Source organism: Zeus faber (genome assembly GCF_960531495.2).
Source record: "Zeus faber genome assembly, chromosome: 2".
Classification (NCBI taxonomy): Eukaryota; Metazoa; Chordata; class Actinopteri; order Zeiformes; family Zeidae; genus Zeus; species Zeus faber.
In genome coordinates this window covers 3,870,394-3,892,094 of record NC_137189.1, presented here as the reverse complement: position 1 = coordinate 3,892,094, position 21,701 = coordinate 3,870,394, and the positions used below count along the sequence as shown (strand labels likewise).

The 21,701-nt window shown below is 45.8% G+C and overlaps 1 protein-coding gene across 1 annotated transcript in view; it reads left to right on the top strand.

Moving 5' to 3' along the window:
* The first annotated feature begins 3,740 nt into the window (after window positions 1-3,740).
* Window positions 3,741-21,701, top strand: part of asap2b (ArfGAP with SH3 domain, ankyrin repeat and PH domain 2b) — a 34,815-nt gene continuing 16,854 nt past the window's right edge. The window contains exons 1-11 of the mRNA XM_080021332.1: window positions 3,741-4,164; window positions 7,629-7,701; window positions 16,992-17,137; window positions 17,788-17,862; window positions 18,923-18,972; window positions 19,374-19,503; window positions 19,615-19,700; window positions 20,046-20,121; window positions 20,603-20,689; window positions 20,846-20,949; window positions 21,471-21,540. Of these exons, the coding sequence (XP_079877458.1) occupies window positions 4,039-4,164; window positions 7,629-7,701; window positions 16,992-17,137; window positions 17,788-17,862; window positions 18,923-18,972; window positions 19,374-19,503; window positions 19,615-19,700; window positions 20,046-20,121; window positions 20,603-20,689; window positions 20,846-20,949; window positions 21,471-21,540 (1,023 nt within the window). The 5' untranslated portion in view covers window positions 3,741-4,038. The remainder of the gene's footprint in view (window positions 4,165-7,628; window positions 7,702-16,991; window positions 17,138-17,787; window positions 17,863-18,922; window positions 18,973-19,373; window positions 19,504-19,614; window positions 19,701-20,045; window positions 20,122-20,602; window positions 20,690-20,845; window positions 20,950-21,470; window positions 21,541-21,701) is intronic.

The window sequence follows — 21,701 nt, the reverse complement described above, 5'->3', positions numbered from 1 at the left end:
TCTCGGCCTGGGTCAAACACCTGGAGAAGAAGGTGCAGGGATGGTAGCTCAGGAGGTAGAGCTGGTGGTCTAGTGATCCAAAGGTTGCTGGTTTGATCCCAGGCTCCTCCTGCTAGCATGCTGTAGTGTCCTTGAGCAAGACACTTAACCCCTAATTGCTCCTGATGGCTGTGTCCGTCGGTCTTTGACAATTGTAAGTCGCTTTGGATAAAAGCGTCTGCTAAATGACTAAAATATAAAATGTAAATGTAAATGAAGTTTCTGATCGGAGGCGGCTCTCTGGGACAGGACAGCTCCGACTCCCGGTCTGAGGCGTCCACTTCCACCACGAACTGCCGTTCGGGGTCCGGCAATACCAGAATGGGGGCTGAAGTGAACCGTGCCTTCAGGGCTAGGAAGGCGTCGTTGGCGGCGGCGGACCACAGGAACGGCACCTTGGAGGAGGTTAGGGCTGTGAGAGGGGCCTCCACCGTGCTGTAGCCTCGGATGAACCCCCAGTAGAAGTTGGCAAAACCGAAGAAGTGTTGGAGTTGTTTGCGGGACTCCGGGGTGGGCCAGGTGGTGAGGGCGGAGACCTTGGTGGAGTCCATCTGGATGGTCCCCCTCCCCACGATGTACCCCAGGAAGGAGACGGCTGGGACGTGAAACTCACACTTCTCTGCCTTCACAAAGAGTGAGTTCTCCAGGAGGCGCTGCAGGACCGTCTGGACGTGGTGGACGGCTTGGGATCGGGAGAAGATCAGGATGTCGTCAAGGTACTCAAAGACGAACTTGTTGAGCATGTCCCTGAGCACGTCATTGACCAGGGCCTGGAAGACGGCGGGGGCGTTGGTGAGGCCAAAGGGCATCACAGGATATTCGAAGTGACCGGAGGGAGTGTTGAACGCCGTCTTCCATTCGTCCCCCTCTCGAACCCGGACCAAATGGTAGGCGTTGCGTAGGTCGAGCTTGGTGAACACTGTGGCCCCCTCCAGGAGTTTGAAGGCTGATGAGATGAGGGGCAGGGGATAGCGGTTCTTGGCCGTAATGTCGTTGAGACCACGATAGTCAATACAGGGGCGAAGGGACTTATCCTTCTTCTCTACGAAGAAGAAGCCAGCCCCCGCTGGGGATGAGGAGGGACGGATGATGCCCGCCGCCAGAGCGTCATTAATATAGGCGTCCATGGCCTCTCTCGCCGGGGCGGACAGGGAGTACAGGCGGCCTCTGGGGGGTGGGGGGGTGGAGCCGGACTGGAGGTCGATGGCAATAACGTATGGCCTGTGCGGGGGAAGGGATGTTGCCTTGGCCTTGCTGAAGACCTCCCTGAAGTCAAGGTACTCGGCGGGGACCCCCAACATGTTGGCTGAGGTGCGGCGGCTTGTTTCAGGCAGACCTGATGGCATGCAGGACTCCATCCCAGAATAGCCCCTGTGGTCCAGTCGGGGTGTGGGTTGTGACGCCAGAGCCAGGGGAACCCCGGGAGGAGAGGGTGACGAGGTGAGTGCAGGATGCAGAACTGGATCGTCTCGTGGTGGTTGCCAGACAGGAGCATGCGGATGGGAACCGTCTGATGGGTGACGGTCCCCAGGAGGCGGCCATCCAGGGCAGTGGCAGGTCCGGAGAAGGCAGGAAAACTCGATCAACACCCAGCTGCCGTGCTAGGTTATGGTTGATGATGTTAACATCGGAACCAGAGTCAATAAGTATGTCGAGGGAATGTGAGCCTTGGAGCAGCAGCAGCCGAGCCTGGCACAGGGGGCGTAGGTTGGAGGGGGATTTGGAGGTGTGGCTCACCAGGACCTCCTCCCTCACTGGCGAGCCCTGCCCTTTTACCGGACACCCGGAAATGTAGTGTCCAGCGGGACCGCATTAGAGGCAAAGGTTCCCCACCCGGCGTCCCTCCTTCTCCTCCGGGGTGAGGCTGGCCCGGCCAACCCGCATGGGAGAGGCCTCACTCATGGGTTAACGGGCCGGAAGAGCTGGCGGCCCGGAGGAACCTGGAAGACGGGTTGCTGGGTGGCGCTCCACTTGCCTCCAACGCCTCTCGCTGCCGGGCCTGGATGCGTTGGTCGATACGGGAAGCAAGCTCAATGATGCCATCGAGAGAGGTGGGCAGGTCGTGGGAAACTAACTCATCCTTCACGTACTCTGCTATCCCATCAGGAACGTGACAATCTGGGCTGCCGGGTTCCACTCGCTCAGTCGAGCCTGGGTGCGGAAGTCGATCGCGTAATCGACCACGGAGCGGGACCCTTGACTGAGACCCAGGAGACCACCAGCAGCATCGGGACCTTGTGATGTCACCCCGAACACCTTGCGGAGCTTGGCGGCGAAGGCGTGGAAGGAGGAGCAGGCTGGTGTGCGTCGTTCCCACTTGGGAATGACGGTTTATATACTCATTATCAACGGCAAAGTTCTTTTCCAAGTCCCTGAAGTATCTGGGGCCCCGGGGTCTTCTGTGGCTGCGGGGCAGGGTGCTCGGAAAAAATAAATATCCCTCATTTGAGAAAAGGAAAATCTTCTTTTATACCCCTTTCCCACTGCACCAAAAAAACAGTAACAGCCATTAAAACATCCGGCATTTGTCACCAGTGTGAAAGCAAAAACCTGCGTCTTAGTCCCAGGTTAAATGGCCCTCCAATAGACACAGGTTTTAATTGACTCCACCTCTGATGGGCTCTGACGTGAACACCCAGGTCGACCCGCTAATTTTTGATGTTGAAATTCCAGACACTGGCGCATAAATAGACATGAATATCCGTGTATCATTCCACTATTTCATATCCGATTTAGACTCCAAAATCTAAATCGGAAAAATCAAGTCAACCTGCTAATGAAAACGGTATTACAAAGTCAATTGACTCATGCACACCATCAAAGCTGGAAACTAGGACAGATACAATCTTTTTACTTCAGATAACAGATACAGAATTTTCTACTACAGAATCCAAAATGTTGAGTACCGAGTGATATCATTTAGATGGATCAAATTGGTATCACTCTGTGCTATCACTAGAAATAACAATTACATAGACCATTTTTATTCCTTCGGGAGACACCTAACAGTAGAAAATGACATTCTTCATATAACTCTTGAATATTCTATAACGAGGCTCATAAACTAGCCAGGTAGCGCAACAATATCCAATATGAGTTAGACTACGAGTTAGATAGTTTGTTGTCCTCTCCAAATAATATCTCTTCTGAGATCCTGTGAGTTTGTCACTGACCCCCACACACACACACACACACACACACACACACACACACACGTATGTATGTATGTATGTATGTATGTATGTGTATATATAAAACACAACCTGTCTCAAGACATTTACAAAGTTTTGATATCGTCTAATAGCTTTAATAGCCAGGACTTCTTCTCTGTGAGGTAAGTGCTGGAGGTAAGTTAAAGTAAGTTTCATTTCGGAGGATTTAAATGTATATTAAAACGACATGGACAGGTAATTCTATTATATAATTATCGAACCCAGAATCGCGATTGTGGCACCGCCCCTTGTGACAAATAATCTCTTGAGTTTGAATGCAGCAGGTTGGTGTGGGGGCGGGGCCGAAGCTGAAACCACGCCGCCCCCCGGACACGCCCTTCTGGACCACGCCCCCGACTTCCGCGTCAGGTTGACCGCTCCTCCCTCCATCCCTCCCCCTGCCCCTCCCGTCCCTCCCACACCCTTCCGCCGACCAGTCCGTCAGCGTCGGTCCAGTGTGCCGGCTCGTCGAAGCGGGTCGGAGGGGTTTCGAGTACCATGACTTTTAGTTCGCTTCTGGTTCCGTTGGCACCAAACGAGTGGCGGACATAGCGGAGCTCGTCGCGTGCAATGTATTTCGCTTTTCCCACCACGAAGAGAAGCGTGTGCGTGACCCGGGAACGGAGTTTGGACTCTCACCCGTAGCTGCCGACACAAGATCCTGATTAGTTGAAAACAACTTTTTTTTCCCCTGCGGTGTTGGGGTTCTCTGGGGACGGCGGCGGGTGGAGGAAGGGAAAAACAAACGGACATTATTTTTTGAGCTCGGTCACCTCTCCGAGACACCATGCCGGAGCTCATCAGCGTGACCGAGTTCATCTCGGAGACCAGCGAGGACTACAAGGCCCCCACCACTTCCAGCTTCACCACCCGGATGGCGCACTGCAGGAACACCGTGGCGGGGCTTGAGGAGGTAAGGCGAGTGGCTCCCGCGGCGGGGAACAAGGCGTGACCGGTGACCTGGGTTTTTTTTGGGGGGGGGGGCGGAGGCCACGGGCACGAAAAGAGGAACGCTTAAGCAGATACTTCCCCCGTCGGTGAAATCGTTTGGGTACTTGGAAACACTGTTCCCGTTGCCTCATCGCGTCCCACAGTTGGGGGCCAGATCACTCATTTGTGCAATGTTATTAGTTGTGCAATTTGTTGTTGTGGTTTGGGTTAATGTCTCATCTCTTTTCTCTATCTCTCTCTCTTTTCAACTTGAAGACACCATTCACATTGCATACTGTGAATATTATCAACCAATGTATTCATGGTGGAAAGTTCCTTGTGTTGCGTTGCAGGACTCTCGTCTCCCACAACTTGAAAACAAAACAACAAAACCACCAACAGAATCAGATTTGTTTTTATTTTCAAATTTAATGTAATTTATTTTAATGTCTCAGTCTCATGATACAGTTATCATGTTGTTGTTATTCGCCGATGAATTTCTAGGCAGATCTCTCATCTCAGGAAGCCCACAGAATTGTTAGAATTGAATGACCTTTGGCTTCTTGGACCCCAGTTTATAAAATGTTGCCGCGGGGACCCCATATTTGAGAACATTGTTTTAATGTTAGATAATGATTTACTCCACTCTTCCACACCGCTCTATTGTACAGTTAGGGGGATAGCAGTGAAAATATGATCAAAAGTAATTATTTGTCGTGATCATCGAATGGTGCTAAATAAAATTATTCATTCATCAACTATTCATCATTTTGCTGGGGACCCCCTTGCCCCCTGCGGATCCCTGGACCCCACCTGAGAGACTTACTACATTCACTGAGACCAATATTCCCAACAGAGAAGTCATAGGAATATAACCTTCTTTTCAGGTCTTTTCACGGCCCTCTGATGTGAGTGAAACTGCTGCAATCACCAAGCTGCACTGGAAGCTCCAGAGATCAATAACCACAGCACACCAGCTAGATAGATAGATAGATAGATAGATAGATCATAGTGTTTTAAGGGAGGGTTAATAAGATAACACAGATTGTCAAAGCAGACCTTGTTCCTTGCTTCAGTATGGGGCCCAAGGCCAGGGCCCTGCCTGTCTGCTCCTGTCTCAGCATGCTCTCTGTCATGACAACTCTCTCTCTTGCTTTGTCTTTCTGAAGCAATATCCATGTTTCTTGCTTTCTATCACACTGTTTTTATTCAATAGTATAGTATGGTACAGAACAGTATAGTACAGTAGCCTAGGTCTATACTTTACTGTAGGCCTACTATACTATACTATTCGGCCGCTGTTCAAGGCGCACACTTGCTCATCGGGAACAGTTCAGGGGTTCAGTGTCTTGCTCAAGGACACTTCGACGTGGTGCCAGGACGAGACAGGGAGTGAACCAGGAACTGTCTGATTAGTGGATGACACGCTCTACCTCCTGAGCCACTGTTGCCCCATGTAGGCCTGTTATACTATACTATAGGCCTACTATACTATAGGCCTACTATACTATACTATACTTTGTTATACTACACTGTAGGTCTTCTATACTATACTCCACTGTAGGCCTACTATACTGTAAGCCTACTATACTATACTGTAGGCCTTCAATAGTATAATATACTATAGGCCTGCTATACTGTAGGCATATGATACTATAGGCCTACTCTACTATACTGTAGGCATACTATACTATCATTTTCTATACTTTACTGTAGGTCTACTATACTACACCATAGGCCTACTATACTATTGGCCTACTATACTATACTACCAGTATACTGTTCTTGGAGGATGGAAGGCATTTTGTACAATACTATAATATATTATACTGTATTAGTATAGTATACTACACTATACCCATCAATACCTTTCTATACTTTTTTAAACGATACTATACTATACTGTTACGGTCTATACTGTAATGTTCTATACTGTTCTATACTATGCTACACTGGCCCTGGCCCTCAATCTGGCCCAGCGCCAGATCCAGGGCCGGCGGGAGGATGAGAGGCGTGGGGTCTGGCTCGATCCTGATGACACCTAAAAAAGGCCCTGGCTGCAGAATGGCAGGAGGACTGGACCTATGGCGTGTGTGTTTTGCAGTACATATGCACTGGCCCACAGACCATTTTAAGGATGATTGTATATGGATCTGTTCTCTGTGTTGTTTCTAGCATTCACCGTTTTAATTGTGACACTGACTGGACAATTTCCATCCCTACATTGGTCAACCGGGTTTAAATTGACTGACTGATTATGTCGTGTTGGTTTTAATCAGAGCCACCACTTAACATCTAAAGTACTGAATGCAGTAATCAGCAGTCAGCAACCTGCTACGGTCAGGGTCACCTGCATCAGCGACGTAAAGAAAACCATCACACACAACTATCACTCTCAACCTACAAATTGCAGTGTATTCAAATGGGTTTTCACACCTGCATGTCGCACTTTAGAACTGTAGCATTTACATCAATCTCCACTCCAACTCCACATGCATAGATTTACTTTTATGTACAAGGGGTGGATTGGGGGGGCTGACGTACTCCTGCTCAGGTATGTGTGTGCGCGTTAGGGAGTACATACAAGCAGCTGTTTTGCCAAAGTAAAAGTCATATTGCCATGCGTAGTTATGTATATTCGTCAATGAATGCTTGTTGTGTGTGTGGGGGGGGGCTGGCTGGGCTGGCTGTTCTGGCACTGTGCCCTGTCTGTTGCTGCAGTGTAAACATTCTGGGCTTGGCCTCAGTCTCATTCTCCGACTCAAAGCGCTAATCCACTGGGAATTCACTCCTACAGCAAGGGCAGGGCCCCAGCAATCGTGTGTGTGTGTGTGTGTGTGTGTGTGTGTGTGTGTGTGTGTGTGTGTGTGTGTGTGTGTGTGTGTGTGTGTGTGTGTGTGTGTGTGTGTGTGTGTGTGTGTGTGTGTGTGTGTGTGTGTGTGTGTGGTTATGCGTGTCTGTCTACATGGTTGTGCTGTCTTTTTTTACTACTTGCCTGTGTGTGTGCTTTTGAATGTGTTTAGCCTGTGTGTGTGTGTGTGTGTGTACTTGTCTGAGGGTGTTACACTATTCTTTAGAGACTACTGTACATATCTCTCTGCAGTTACTGTATGTACTGACTTTGAATCTGAATAAACACAATCTATAAACCATGCTATTTGAGCATGGTTTATAGATTATTATAGGTTTATAGACACATTTTGACCAATTACTTAAAGGATAACACTGTTTTGTTGTTACATATTTGAAATAGATATCCACAAGCACAACTATGCAGAATTGATAGTAAAGTTGCAATGTAATCAAAATTTTTCTTTCTTTCTTTCCAATTTACATGCAGACAGTATGCATATATTGATTGCAGTTCAATTTAAATGCACCTGTATAATGACTGTATAAGCTGTATTATAGTATATGGTGTGCTTTGTTTTGGTATCCTGTCCTCAGGCTCTGGATGTGGACCGAGGAGTTCTACACAAGATCAAGAAGTCTGTCAAGGCCATCAGCACTTCAGGCCTGGGTGAGTAGAACGAACCTAGAGTGGTTAGAGAAGACCCCGATGGAAGTCTATGCCCTCTGATCCTCATCTCAAGCACAGGAGTATTATACATGTGATATTAGTAGCTATTATGTTCGGTTTAGTAACTATATGAAAGTATGTATGTGATAAATAAACCTCTTGAATCTTGAATATTATAGTGTGTGTGTGTGTGTGTGTGTGTGTGTGTGTGTGTGTGTGTGTGTGTGTGTGTGTGTGTGTGTGTGTGTGTGTGTGTGTGTGTGTGTGTGTGTGTGTGTGTGTGTGTGTGTGTGTGTGTGTGTGTGTGTATATATATATATATATACATACATACATACATACATACATACATACATACATACATACATACATACATACATACATACATGTGTGTGTGTGGGGGGGGGGGGGGGTCGGTGACAGGCTCACAGGATCTCAGAAGGAGATAAGATTTGGAGAGGACGACAAACTATCTAACTAGTATTTTAACTCATATTGGATATCGTTGCACTACCTAACTAATTTATGAGCGTCGTTATAGAATATTCAAGAGTTATATGAAGAATGTAACTTTCTACTGTTAGGTGTCTCCCCAAGGAATAAAAATGGATTACGTAATTGTTATTTCTAGGGATACCACCGAGTGATACCAATTTGATCCATCTAATTGGTATCACTCGGTGACTCAGGTTTTTCCGATTTAGGTTTTGGAGTCTAAATCGGATATGAAATGGTGGAATGATACACGGATATTCATGTCTATTTATGCGCCAGTGTTCGGAATTTCAACGTGCGTCACATCGCGCAGTTAAAGGGGCCAAAATTTGCGGGTGTTCATGTCAGAGCCCATCGGAGGTGGAGTCAATTAAAACCTGTGTCTATTGGAGGGTCATTTGACCTGGGACTAAGACCCGGGTTTTTCTTTTCACACTGGGGACAAATGCGGGATGTTTTAATGGGTGTTACTGGGTTTTTGGTGCAGTGGGAAAGGGGTATAAGAGAAGATTTTACCTTTCTCGATTGAGGGATATTTATTTTTTCGGAGCAGCACTTTACATATACAGTACACTGTTAACCAGAGTAATGTGTTTGTGTGTGTGTTTGCGTGCAAGATTTCTGCTCATGAATTTATTTTGGGATGTGGGATTACCACCATTAAGTCAATTTGGCAATTTTTGACCCGCCTGACACTATCAGCACAACTTCCCCTGATTGTAGCTGAAGCAACTCTTTTCTGTTACTGACTCATCACATCATGTAGAACTAGCTCTAATAATTACACATGGCAGGTGCTGGCAGGCTGTGAATATTTGATCATCTTCCCTGAAAAAATGGTTAACTAAACAATTAAAATAAACAAATGAAATGGAATTGGTATCTTATCTTCTTCTATCCTATCGTTTCATAACTTTAAATCCCAGCCAGCATCATTGGCATTATAATCATCAGAATATTGGGGCTCACTGCTTGGAATAAAAAAGTAAATAATATTCTCAATATAATTAAATAACATAATTGCAGTTTCCAATAATTTTAATTCCCCATGAGCATATATGCTGTAGGTTTACAATAATCTAAATAATTGGTCATTACAGTGAGAATAACCAGGTCTCTAATTATCAACCTATTGCCATATTCAATTTTTAAGTGTGTACAGAAATAGACAATATAAGCTTTTAATAATATAAAAATCAAATTTGACTGTGGTGAAATTATGTTTTCTCAGCTTTCTTTCATTTATAGTTTATTCCATTCTAAATTAATGTTAATTTTAACAGAACTAGACCCGATGAGACTGGACAAACCTGGTCAGTAAAAAGTGTGTGTGTGTGTGTGTGTGTGTGTGTGTGTGTGTGTGTGTGTGTGTGTGTGTGTGTGTGTGTGTGTGTGTGTGTGTGTGTGTGTGTGTGTGTGTGTGTGTGTGTGTGTGTGTGTGTGTGTGTGTGTGTGTGTGTGCTGGGGCAGGCAAAAGGCAACCACAGAGCCATGCAGACCTCCTCACATTCCTGTCATTCCAGACACCTGCCCCAGCACGACCAGGCTGCACACACACAGGCACAAACTGCACTTCCTGAACGGCTGGAAACCGCTTCAAACCCTGTTTACTTGTCAGTCACATTAAAGTAATTAAATCAGCTTTTTTTGGCGCACAGGATTCCGAGCGGGATCAGTTTGAACTGTGTAAACTTATCTGACCCACCCTTGTTTGTTAAATCCTGTGTGTATTTGCTGTAACAAACCTCTGACCAGACCCGGAACTGGTCCACTGTGGTCATTGTTACACAAGTATAGATGCAAAACTATAGATGAATGAGGAGATTAGGCAGCATAATGGCCGTGCGGTTCTTTCACTACAGGGCTGACCTTATGAGGCGGAAAAGTTAGGCAAGCTTTTCTCTTCTCAGCAGAAAGGAACATGTCAAATGGGGAACCAAAACCTCTCGGAGCAAAAGTTAAATGAAGACACACTCTTGTTTCTTGAAAGGTTAAGATGATAGGGATCTAACTGGGAAGATAATGGCACAATGAGTTGCAGAACGAACGGCAAGATTCTATGTCTTTGTCTCCACCCCAGTCAGGGCCAATCCTAAAAATGCTATGGAGATTCTTCCCTGTTTTATGGCGGATCGTCATGCATGCGTTTTGTTTAAAATCTGTGATCATATGGAATTATTGCCATATTTGTCTTTACAGTTTCCTGGAAAGTAATCACCAACTATTGATTGGTGATTACAATAGAAAAAGGATCTCCAGGTGATGTTTGGTTTTCTGTCGAGAAGGTTCATTTACACTTAATTGACACTGGAACGTTTTTACCAGCCGCTGTTTAACGAGTTACCTGTGCTTACTCACTGGACAGAAATAACCCTGTCCATCCCAGGTTTCGAGGTCACATGTTTTGTTTGCGTCGCATAATATGTGAACTAGAGGCTGTCTGCACAATGCCACACCGGTATCCCATGATGCCCATGTGACCTCATATGTTACTGTTATTGCAATGTGGTGATATAGGTCGAACAGACATTTCCTTTATCTTGTGGTGAAACAGATATTTCCTCTTGCAAAAAGGTGTTGGGTCAGATGGAGCAGTGTAAGAGCCCTGCCATGTTTTCCTTCGACCCATGTACTGATCCGGCTGAAGAAGAGGGAGGAACACACATACATACAAGAGTGGAGGAAGGTGCACACAGGTGCACACAGGTGGACTACATCTTATACAGGAGGTGCAATCTGAAAGAGATTAGTGACTATAAAGTGGTGGTAAGGGAGTCTGTTGCTAGGCAGCATCGGATGGTGGTCTCTAGGATGACTCTGGAGGCCAAGAAGAGGAAGAGAGTGAAAGAAGAGCTAAAGATAAAATGGTGGAAGTTGAAAAAGGAGGAGGAGGCAATTGGTGGGAATGAACAGTTACCAGATGACTGGGAAACAACTGCAGAAGTGGTGAGGGAGACAGCCAAGAAGGTACTCTGTGTATCATGCGGGAAGAGGAAGGAAGACAAGGACTCTTGGTGGTGGAATGAGGAAGTACAGGAGAGCATGGAGCAGAAGAGGTTGGCGAAGAAGAAATGGGATAGTCAGAGAGAGGAAGAAAGTAGGCAGGAGTACAAGGTGATACGGCGCAAGGCGAAGAGGGAAGTTGCAAAGGAAAAGGCATACGACGAGTTGTATGAGAGGTTGGACTGTAAGGAAGGAGAAAAGGACTTGTACCGATTGGATTGGAGTTGATGAATGAAGAAAATGAGAGGGAGAGACGAGTGGATGATGTGGGGATAGTGGATCAAGAAGTGCAGAAAATTTGCAAGGATGAGGTGAGAACAGCAATAAAGAAAATGAAGAGTGGAAAGGCAGTTGGCCCAGATGACATACCTGGGGAACATTTACATTTACATTTAGTCATTTAGCAGACGCTTTTATCCAAAGCGACTTACAAGGGAGAATAACATTCAGCTACATTGCGACAGAGATTGGTGTAACAACAACATTCGTGTAACAATAAATACTGCAAGGTGGTGCTATGGTAGGTTAGGACAGGAGGTACTCACTGAAGAGCTGGGTCTTCAGGTGCTTCTTAAAGACAGAGAGGGAGGTCCCTGCTCTGGTCATTTTTGGCAGCTCGTTCCACCAACGTGGAACTACAAATGAGAATAGCCTGGATTGCCGTGGCTGTATGGCCGGCAGAGCCAGGCGACGCTCATTTGACGAGCGCAGCATCCGGGGGGCAACATGTGCTCTTACAAGAGCATTTAAGTAGGCGGGAGCATTCCCAGCAATCACTCTGTAGGCCAGCATAAGAGACTTGAACTTGATGCGGGCGGCTACAGGTAACCAGTGGAGCTCGATGAGCAGCGGAGTGACATGTGCCCTCTTTGGCTGGTTGAACACCAGTTGCGCTGCCGCATTCTGTATCATCTGAAGTGGCTTCACCGCACAGGCCGGCAAGCCTGTTAAGAGGGCGTTGCAGTAGTTGAGGCGGGACATCACCGAGGTTTGTACCAGCAGTTGAGTGGCATATTGGGTCAGGTACGGCCTGACTTTTCGGATGTTGAGTAGTGCGAAGCGGCAGGACCGGCAGACGGCGGCAACATGGTCCGAGAATGTCAGTTGGTCATCAATAATGACACCAAGATTCCTTGCAGCCTTGGTAGGAACAAGAGATAGAGAGTCGATTTTAATATCAATGTTGTGATAAATACCTTGTTTGGCCGGGAAGACCAGCAGTTCCGTTTTCGCCAGATTTAGTTGAAGATGATAATCCTTCATCCATGTGGATATGTCAGCGAGACAATCCGAGATCCGCGTCGAGACAGTAGGGTCGTCGGGCGGGAAGGACAGATAGAGTTGAGTATCATCCGCATAGCAGTGATATGAAAAGCCATGCGAGCAGATGATCGGGCCCAGTGAGGTGGTGTATATGGCAAAGAGGAGGGGGCCTAGCACCGAGCCTTGGGGCACCCCTGTGGTGAGGTTGTGAGGCGCAGACAGCTGGCCTCGCCATGTCACACTGAACGAGCGCCCAGTAAGGTAAGATTCGAACCAGGAAAGTGCACTGCCCGTTATGCCCATGCTTGAGAGTATGGACAGGAGTATGCAATGATTGACAGTGTCAAAAGCAGCTGATAAGTCTAGCAGAATGAGAACCGAGGATTTGGCAGCAGCTCTAGCAGTTTTTAAGGCCTCTGTCACAGACAACAGGGCTGTTTCGGTGGAGTGACCACTTTTGAAGCCAGATTGAAGTGTATCAAGAAGGTTGTTTCTTGACAGGTACTCTGTAACCTGTCTAGAGACCGCCCTCTCTAAGGTTTTGGAAAGGAATGGGAGGAGAGAGACCGGCCGATAGTTTTCTACTTGATTGGGATCGAGTGAGGGTTTTTTGAGCAGTGGTGCGACCCGAGCCGCTTTGAAAGTGGAAGGGAAAGTGCCGGAAGTTAGGGAAGAATTAATCACATGTGTGATTGCCGGGGTGATAGTCGGTGATATGGCTTGAAGGAGGTTAGATGGGATCGGATCTAGCGGACAGGTAGTAGGACGGCTACATGTTAGTAGTTTAGATACCTCACTTTCAGCGAGGGGGGTGAAACCAGGGAACGATGAGCCTAGGGCTGGAGAAGACAGGTTGTGAGTAAGTTGTTTAGTGAATTGGCTGCTGATGGCTGCCACTTTGTTAGTAAAAAAGGAGGCAAGGCAGTCAGCAGTGAGGTTAGTAGCTGGGGGAGGTGGTGGAGGGTAAAGCAGAGACTTGAAGGTGGTGAATAACTTACGTGTGTCTGTGGCACCGTTGATCCTGTCATTGAAGAAGGCCTTCTTGGCAGCAGTGATGCTGGAAGAGAAGGAGGACAGCAGTGTCTGGTAGCTAGCAAGATCCTCAATTGTTTTGGATTTGTGCCATTTCCTCTCGGCTGCTCTGAGGTCATGGGGGAAGAATGGAAATGTTTAGGTGAGATGGCAGTGGCGTTCCTAACAAGACTTTAACACCATCCTGGAAAGGGATGCCAAAGGAGTGGAGAAGAAGTGTACTGGTACCCATCTTCAAGAATAAGGGAGACGTACAGAGCTATAGTAACTACAGGGGAATAAAGTTGATCAGCCACAGCATGAAGCTATGGGAAAGGGTTTTGGAGGCTAGGTAAAGAGGAGAGTTGGGGTTCAGCAGTATGGTTTCATGCCAGGAAAGAAGAAGAATCTTTATTTGTCACATGACACACCACACGCATATATACACACAGACACATGCTTTTTGGGTGGTGGCCAGTGAAATGTGGTGATGTGTGCATGTTTTTGGTGGGGGACCTTACTCATGTTAGATGGAGGAAACCTCATGTGAGCACGGGGAGAACATGCAAATTCCACACAGAAAGGCTCTGATGGAAAAGTACAGGGAAGGCCAGAGGGAGTTGCACTGCGTCTTTGTGGATTTAGCGAAAGCATATGATAGGGTGCCGAGAGAGGAAGTGTGGTATTGCATGAGGAAGTCGGGGGTGGCAGAGAAGCACGTAAGAGTGGTACAGGATATGTATTAGGGCTGTCAGACAGTAGTAAGGTGTGGAGTAGGCGTGACGAAGGCATTTCAAAGTGGAGGTGGGATTGCATCAAGGATCAGCTCTGAGCCCTTTCTTGTTTGCAATGGTGATGGACAGGTTAACAGATGAAATCAGGCAGGAGTCTCTGTGGACTATGATGTTCACAGATGACATTGTGATCTGAGGAGAGCCTGGAGAAGTGGAGGCATGCATTAGAGAGAAGAGGAATGAAAGTTAGCAGGAGTAAGACAGAATACATGTGCCTGAATGGGAGGGAGGGTGGCAAAAAGTTGAGAATGCAAGGAGTGGAGGTGGAGAAGGAAGATAAGTTCAAGTACTTGGGGTCAACCATCCAAAGCAGCTGAGAGTGCGGGAGAGAGGTGAAGATGAGAGTACAGGCAGGGTGGAGTAGGTGAAGAAGAGTGCCCGGAGTGATCTGTGACAGAAGGGTTCCAGCAAGAGTGAAGGGGAAGGTCTACAGGACGGTAGTGAGACCAGCTATGTTCTACGATTTAGAGGCTGTGGCACTGACAAAAAGGCAGGTGGCTGAACTGGAGGTGGCAGAGTTGAGGATGTTGAGATTTTCATTGGGAGTGACAAGGATGGACAGGATTAAGAAGGAGTACATTAGAGGAACAGCTCAGGTTGGACAGTTTGGTGAAAAAGTGAGGCGAGGTGAGATTGAAATGGTTTGGACACATGTGTAGGAGAGATGAGAGTTACATTGGGAGAAGGATGCTGAGGATGGAGCTGCCAGGCAAGAGGAAAAGAGGAAGGCCAAAGAGAAGGTTTATGGATGTGGTGAGGGAGGACATGCAGGTGGTTGGTGTAAGGAAGGAAGATGCGCAGAACAGAAGGTATTGGAGGCAGATGATCCGCTGTGGTGACCCCTAACGGGAGCTGCCCAAAGAAGAAGAAGTGGTACTTCTGGGTTGTGCTAATTCACAAATCCTAAATATTTCAAGGTCTTTTACTCTCAGAACCTAGAAGTTCCACCTCTGGCAAAAGGATAGAGCAGCATCAGGGATGACACTGCAAAGCAAAGACTAGGTGGTTACATGGGGATTATGTTTTGGTATATTTGGTGCTTGGACTAACATTTACCGTATTTTCCGGACTATAGGGCGCACTGGATTATAAGGCGCACTGTCAATGAATGGTCTATTATTTTCGATCTTATTTCATATATAAAGCGCATCGGACTATGAGGCGCATTAAGCGAAAAAAAAACAGTCAGATAAGTCAGTCAGTCAAACTTTATTAAACGCGTTCACAATAACTCTCAACATTGTTCAAATGTTAATGAGCCTATTCACAATAACCCCCAACCTTGTTCAGTTGAAACACGTAAAAAAAACAGTCTGATACCGCTAAATCAAACATTAGCGTATTCACAATAACTCTCAAAATTGTTCAGTTATAACGCGTAAAATACAACACAATACACTCACTTTTTAAGTTCATTCCGCGTCCACAAATCCCTCAAATTCTTCATCTTCAGTGTCCGAGTTTAACAGTTGGGCAATTACGGCATCCAGCATGCCCGGATCCCTCTCGTCATTTTCCGAGTCAGTGTCGTTGCTGTAACCTGGCAGTTCAGTGATGATTCCTGGACCGTGTTTTCTCCACAGTGCGGTTCACGAGAATATCAAAGGTGAAGGGAGCCTCGTCCATGTTGGTGATGTGCTCTGGCCGGATCTTCTTTTCAGTGATCTTGTTTTTGCAGTATGCGCGGAAAGTGGCCAGTTTTCTTCGTAATCTTTTGGCAGTTGCTGCGAGATGGTAGTTTGTGTGCGGATGGAGAGATTACTTCTTTTCATAAAACAAAAGCACCAAGAAGGAATGCCTCGAAAGTCATTGATATTCATGTCCCGTGCTAACGCTGTTGCCTTCAGTCGAATAGAGACTGTAGAGGCGCTTCTACCTGCTGCTCTCTGTTCAATAACCCACTGTTCAATTTTGTCCTCTAACTGTGGCCATCTCGCTTTGTTCCCTCGGAAACTCTGTGTGGTCTTCTTTACTTGGCGCAGGTCATCTTCTTGCTTCCTCCACTTCCGTACCATTGATTCATTAATGTTGAATTCTCTCGCAGCTGCTCTATTCCCATGTTCTACTGCGTGACTGATAGCCTTGAGTTTGAAGTCCGCGTCGTAAGCGTGTCTCTTGACATGTGCCATTTTGGGTTCCTTATACACACATACTGTAATATTATGGTGAAGCACAGTCTGTATTACTCCGTGACGCTCCTGACCACGGTAGCTGTAATGCTGCAAGCGGTGCGGCTTTGTAGTTTACCAAAGTCGTACTTAAACATGTTGACAGAGCGCCGTGTACCACACAAAATTGCTTCGAGGTCAGTAAGCACAACCAGAATTAATCCATATATAAGGCGCTCCGGATTATAAGGCACACTTGTTGTTTTTTGAGAAAACTAAAGGCTTTTAAGTGCGCCTTATAGTCCGGAAAATACGGTACATAGACAAATTGAAATAGCAAAAAGCCGACTCCCTAAGAATCATAGTAGTGAATCATAGTTTGTAGTATAATCATAATTATAATTTGATACTTAGTTTTTGTCTTGGAGGGAGGTTTCCTTTTCTCCGCCCCTGTCCACCCAGATGTGTGGGTTCAGGGGTCAGTCTGTGAGCATCACCCCAGAGCTCAGAGGGTTTTAGTGTGTGTCAGTGTAGTCTGCCTATGGGTGACACTATCCTGCCGTATCCAAGCACCGGCTCCTGCACACCATTTCAATAGTTTCCTTCTTTTTCGCAGCTCACGTGGAGAGTGAGGAGCAGTACATCCAGTCCACGGAGAAGTTCGGAGACAACTGTGTGTGCAGGGAGGACGCGGAGGTGGGATCCGCCTTCCTCAAGTTTGCCGTCTTCACCAAGGAGCTCACGGCGCTTTTCAAAAACCTGGTGAGAGAACGAAAATGGTTCACCGTCCTGTGGATCCCCCACGCTTGCAGGGGCCCCACTATAGACACACATTTTCACACAATGTTTCTTTTTTAGTACATAATTTTCAATCATGCGTAAATATTCTTTTGGATTTTGACCTGTTTCTCACATTATATAATTATTATAAAATTATGAGGAAAAAAATCAAGGGGGGGTTAGTGTGTTAATAATTCAGAACTCTGCTCATTCATTCATTTTGGTACAGTTTGTAAATTGGTTGTCCACTACTTTCAAATATAAAGGTTCTGTTTTCAGAAAGTTTCTCACACGCCTCTTTCTGTCCGGCTGTGAACTTCTATCAAATACCAGGGTCACCAGTTATATTTCTCTACTTGACTGCTCAAGCTTGGACAATTTTAAATTTTAAATAGGCTGGGAGGCTTGGTTTCAAATTGTTCTCATATTTTTTGAGTGCTCTAAGTGTACACTAGACCTTAGTAACATAATGAAAGTACAACAACAATCATACTTGCTATTAGAGATGCTTCAGGGCCTGGAGGAACCTATTAGTGGGACAGAGGTGCCCAAACTGGTTTGAATTAACTCTTCCACTAATCCCTCCTGTTTAACTCTACTTGATGATTTTTTTTCCATCTCTTCTCTTTCAGTTACAGAACATGAACAACATCATCACCTTCCCACTGGACAGTCTGCTGAAGGGAGACCTGAAAGGCGTCAAAGGGGTTTGTGTTCAGTGCGTTTTTTCTAGATCAGGTTTATAACCTGATCCTTCTCATCGGGTGTCGTCGAAAAGTAAAGTGTATGATTTTATGTTGGACGCTGACATTTCTAAACACATAAGCTGCTTTCACAAAGGCACTGCACCCCTGAAATTGTCCGGACGTTAGCCGGAGGAGCTGTATGTGTGAGTGCAAATGTCTGGACCATTTTGACCTGGACTTTACCCAGTCGGCACTCTAGTACAAAGTCCCTGTAATGTCCGATTGAGCGGTATGTGTGACCAGAGTGAGTGATTGTCCGGAGCATTCACAGCAAAACGAGTGGGCGTGTCGCGTGTTGATGACTTCTCGATCATGCGGCAGTTATTTACCTTAGTGCTGATCTTCGTGCAGCGTAGGTTCTTCATACTCCTTTCTGCTCTCCTTTATATTCCTTTCCACTCTCGTTTCTATTATGTCCAAATACATGGAGCAACACCGCTGAAAAAGATAAGTCGGTAGCCTTGTCCGCCATCTTGGGTGTGCTAAAATTCTGCAGCGTCATTGCGTCACATCCTGCCTCCTGCACGCTCTGCCCAGGCTCTGCTCCTCGCCTAAACCAATTGGGAGTATTTCCAGGTCGTGTAAACACGTCTGACACGGACAATCTCCGGTTGTGAGTGTGTGCAAGTCCGGACAATGTCAGGACCTGATTATCCAGACATTGTTCAGGGTGTGTGTGTGAAAGCAGCTCTATATATCATATTGTCATATTGACATTTCACTGCGTATATGTATGAAAGTATGTATATGTATGTGACGAATAAACCTCTTGAATCTTGAATCTACTCCACAACAAAAATTAATTCCTCCACAGCAGAGGTTTTTTTTATGACAACACAATGACTGTGTTACTTATAGCCTCAGCCACAACTTCACATATGTTTTCGGAATGACTCAAAGAGTCAAGTCCACGTGCGTGCCAGTAAATAACAGGTTAGATACGGTTGATGGGAGTTCGGGGTTAAAGGTCGTCACAACGGCGAACCTGCTGTGTCTGATCTGTTCTTGTCTGCTCGTGCAGGATCTGAAGAAGCCCTTCGACAAAGCCTGGAAGGATTACGAGACTAAGCTGTAAGACCGATGTTCTCACCTCATTTACACCGACTCTCAAAATGAGACAAAAGCACTCAAACCTGAAGGTTGCAATCGCTTTAACACCTACCGCCCTTATTCTTGTTGCCTCGTTTTTATAATACATATTTAAAACTGGGGCTTTAGAGGGTAGACAGGGTAGACAACTGAGATGGTTTCAACCTGAAGGTATATAACTTTCAACCCGTTAACAAATTTTTTTTATACCATTAAGGACTCAACTTGGCAAAAAATCAAAGTATTCCACAGCCAATTCACTACTTCTCTTCCGCCTTTACACACTTTTGCTTCTCCTGCACACACACACACACACACACACACACACACACACACACACACACACACACACACACACACACACACTCACATACACTCTCCAGAGCAAAGATCGAGAAAGAGAAGAGGGAACACGCCAAGCAACACGGCATGATCCGCACAGAATTCAGCGGGGGGGAGATCGCGGAGGACATGGAGAAGGAACGACGCCTCTTCCAGCTACAGATGTGTGAGGTGAGCTCTCCCAGAGGTCAGAGGTCACGGAAAACTGCCGACACTTACCGTTTTCGCGCGGAGTCCTCATTTGATTGTCCCGAAAACTGCTCATTCTCCCTCTCTCCCCAGTATCTTCTCAAAGTGAACGAGATCAAAGTCAAGAAGGGGGTTGACTTCCTCCAGAACCTCATCAAGTATTTCCACGCCCAGTGCAAGTAGGTTTCTGTTGACTTCTTGTTCCTTTGTGTGATTATACCTTAATATCTGAAACACCTAGAATATCCTGTATGTCATCGATCATTTTGTTAGCTAATAACAAAAAAAGACTTGTACCACAGAAAAGTTTCATTTGTGCTGTCGATCAGTTTTTCTTCCAGTAATGAAAACAAAAAAATGTGTTTATTTTGGATTACATATCAGAACAGAGTTCACAGCAGCTCTCTTGGAAACTTGTCAGTCAAATGAACAGTAGAAACAGGAAGGTGACAAAACATCATATTATTCAGAGGCCAAAAAACCCTGTCAATTTATCTCATCATTTTGTTTTCTCCTCCCGTCAGTTTCTTCCAGGATGGACTAAAGGCCATAGAGAACTTGAAGCCTTCCATAGAGAAGCTGGCCACAGACCTGACCACTGTAAGACGCGGAGCTTTGTTTGGAGTTTGAGACTAAATCGTGAATGTGTTCCTTAGATAAACACATTGGACGGTTCCAGGATCATTATAAAAAGTAGTGGCAGTACTGTGGTACTATAAAATATAAACACACATATTCCCACAATGCCTTGTCCTGTAAGCCCTTACCTTGGGTATAACAGAACATTCTTTATTAATATTTAACCATAGCTTTTGACTCATTCGGTTATCAGTTCTGTTGTAAAATAAAGCTAGTTACCCACTTAACCTATATATATTTGCTTCTAATTAAAAATGTTATTTCTATTTCAATTTTGTTGGGGTAAAATATAGAAATTTAAAACAAAACAATACAATATGCAACCCAAAGAGTACACCCTGAAACCTGGCATTGAAATCTGGCATCTATTTTGCGCAAATCACAACAAGGATATGATGTGCGGCTGTTATGTGCCAGACCTTTTCTCTCTGTGTGTTGACAGATCAAACATGGCCAAGATGGTGAGAGGAAGCAGCTCATCCAGCTGCGGGACGTCTTGAAAGCCTCTCTACAGACGGAGCAGAAGGAGGTGAGCAGGCCACATGTAACGGCCACGTTGGTTGCAGTTCAGAGATGAGAGCCTTAATTTTCATTTTGCACACGTCTCTTTTTTTCCCTTTACAGCCTGTCTGTTTGGCATCTTCAGCTAAGTATCAAAGTACCATGTGACCCCTCTCCCCTGCAGGATCCCCAGGGGAAACAGAGCGCAGGCTACAGCCTCCACCAGCTCCAGGGAAACAAGGCTCACGGCACAGAGCGCTCCGGGATGCTCTACAAGAGAAGTGAGGGGTGAGTGTCCAGCCTGCCAGTCACAGCAGCACATCGCATGCAGTAAAGAGACGTCAAAAAAGTTGATCCCTTTATCTTAAATCAAACGACAAGAGAATTGTATTTATCCTACTATCCTCAGCCCAATTTCTGCAAGGCCCTACAAAAAGGAATGATTCATATCTCATCATATCATAGCTTAAAATGTATACCTGATATGTATTTCAATCATAAAATGGCAGTTGGCTAGGGTGTGGCATAATTAAGCAATATCAACAGCAAAGGTCTGTCATTGGTCACTTTAAATAAAATAGCTCAAATTTACAACAAAACCTCTATGTAACTTTGTGACAGCCCCATTAGCAAGTGTCTTTGAAAAACAAGTAATTTGAGACCCTCAATAGAAGCGGACTAATGCATCCAAATGCATGTCTTATCGTTGCACCCTAGAACTCCTGGCTCCTGTCTATCAACCTTTTTATTGGTATTTTGTTAATTTGTGATTACTTATATTATCTCTGTGTTTCCCCTCTCTTTCCCAGACTGAGGAAGGTGTGGCAGAAGAGGAAGTGTTCGGTTAAGAACGGCTTCCTGACCATCTGCCATGGAACGGTAGGAGGTTGGATCCTCTGCTCCTTTTGGTCCTCTTGCATGAGGCTGTCCCTCCCCTCCAGGGTTTATTTTCCACCCATTAGTTGTGGGAAGAAAAAAAATCTCGACCTGGATTAAGAACTTTTTTTTTTTTATTTTTTAATTTTTTTTGTGATATTTTT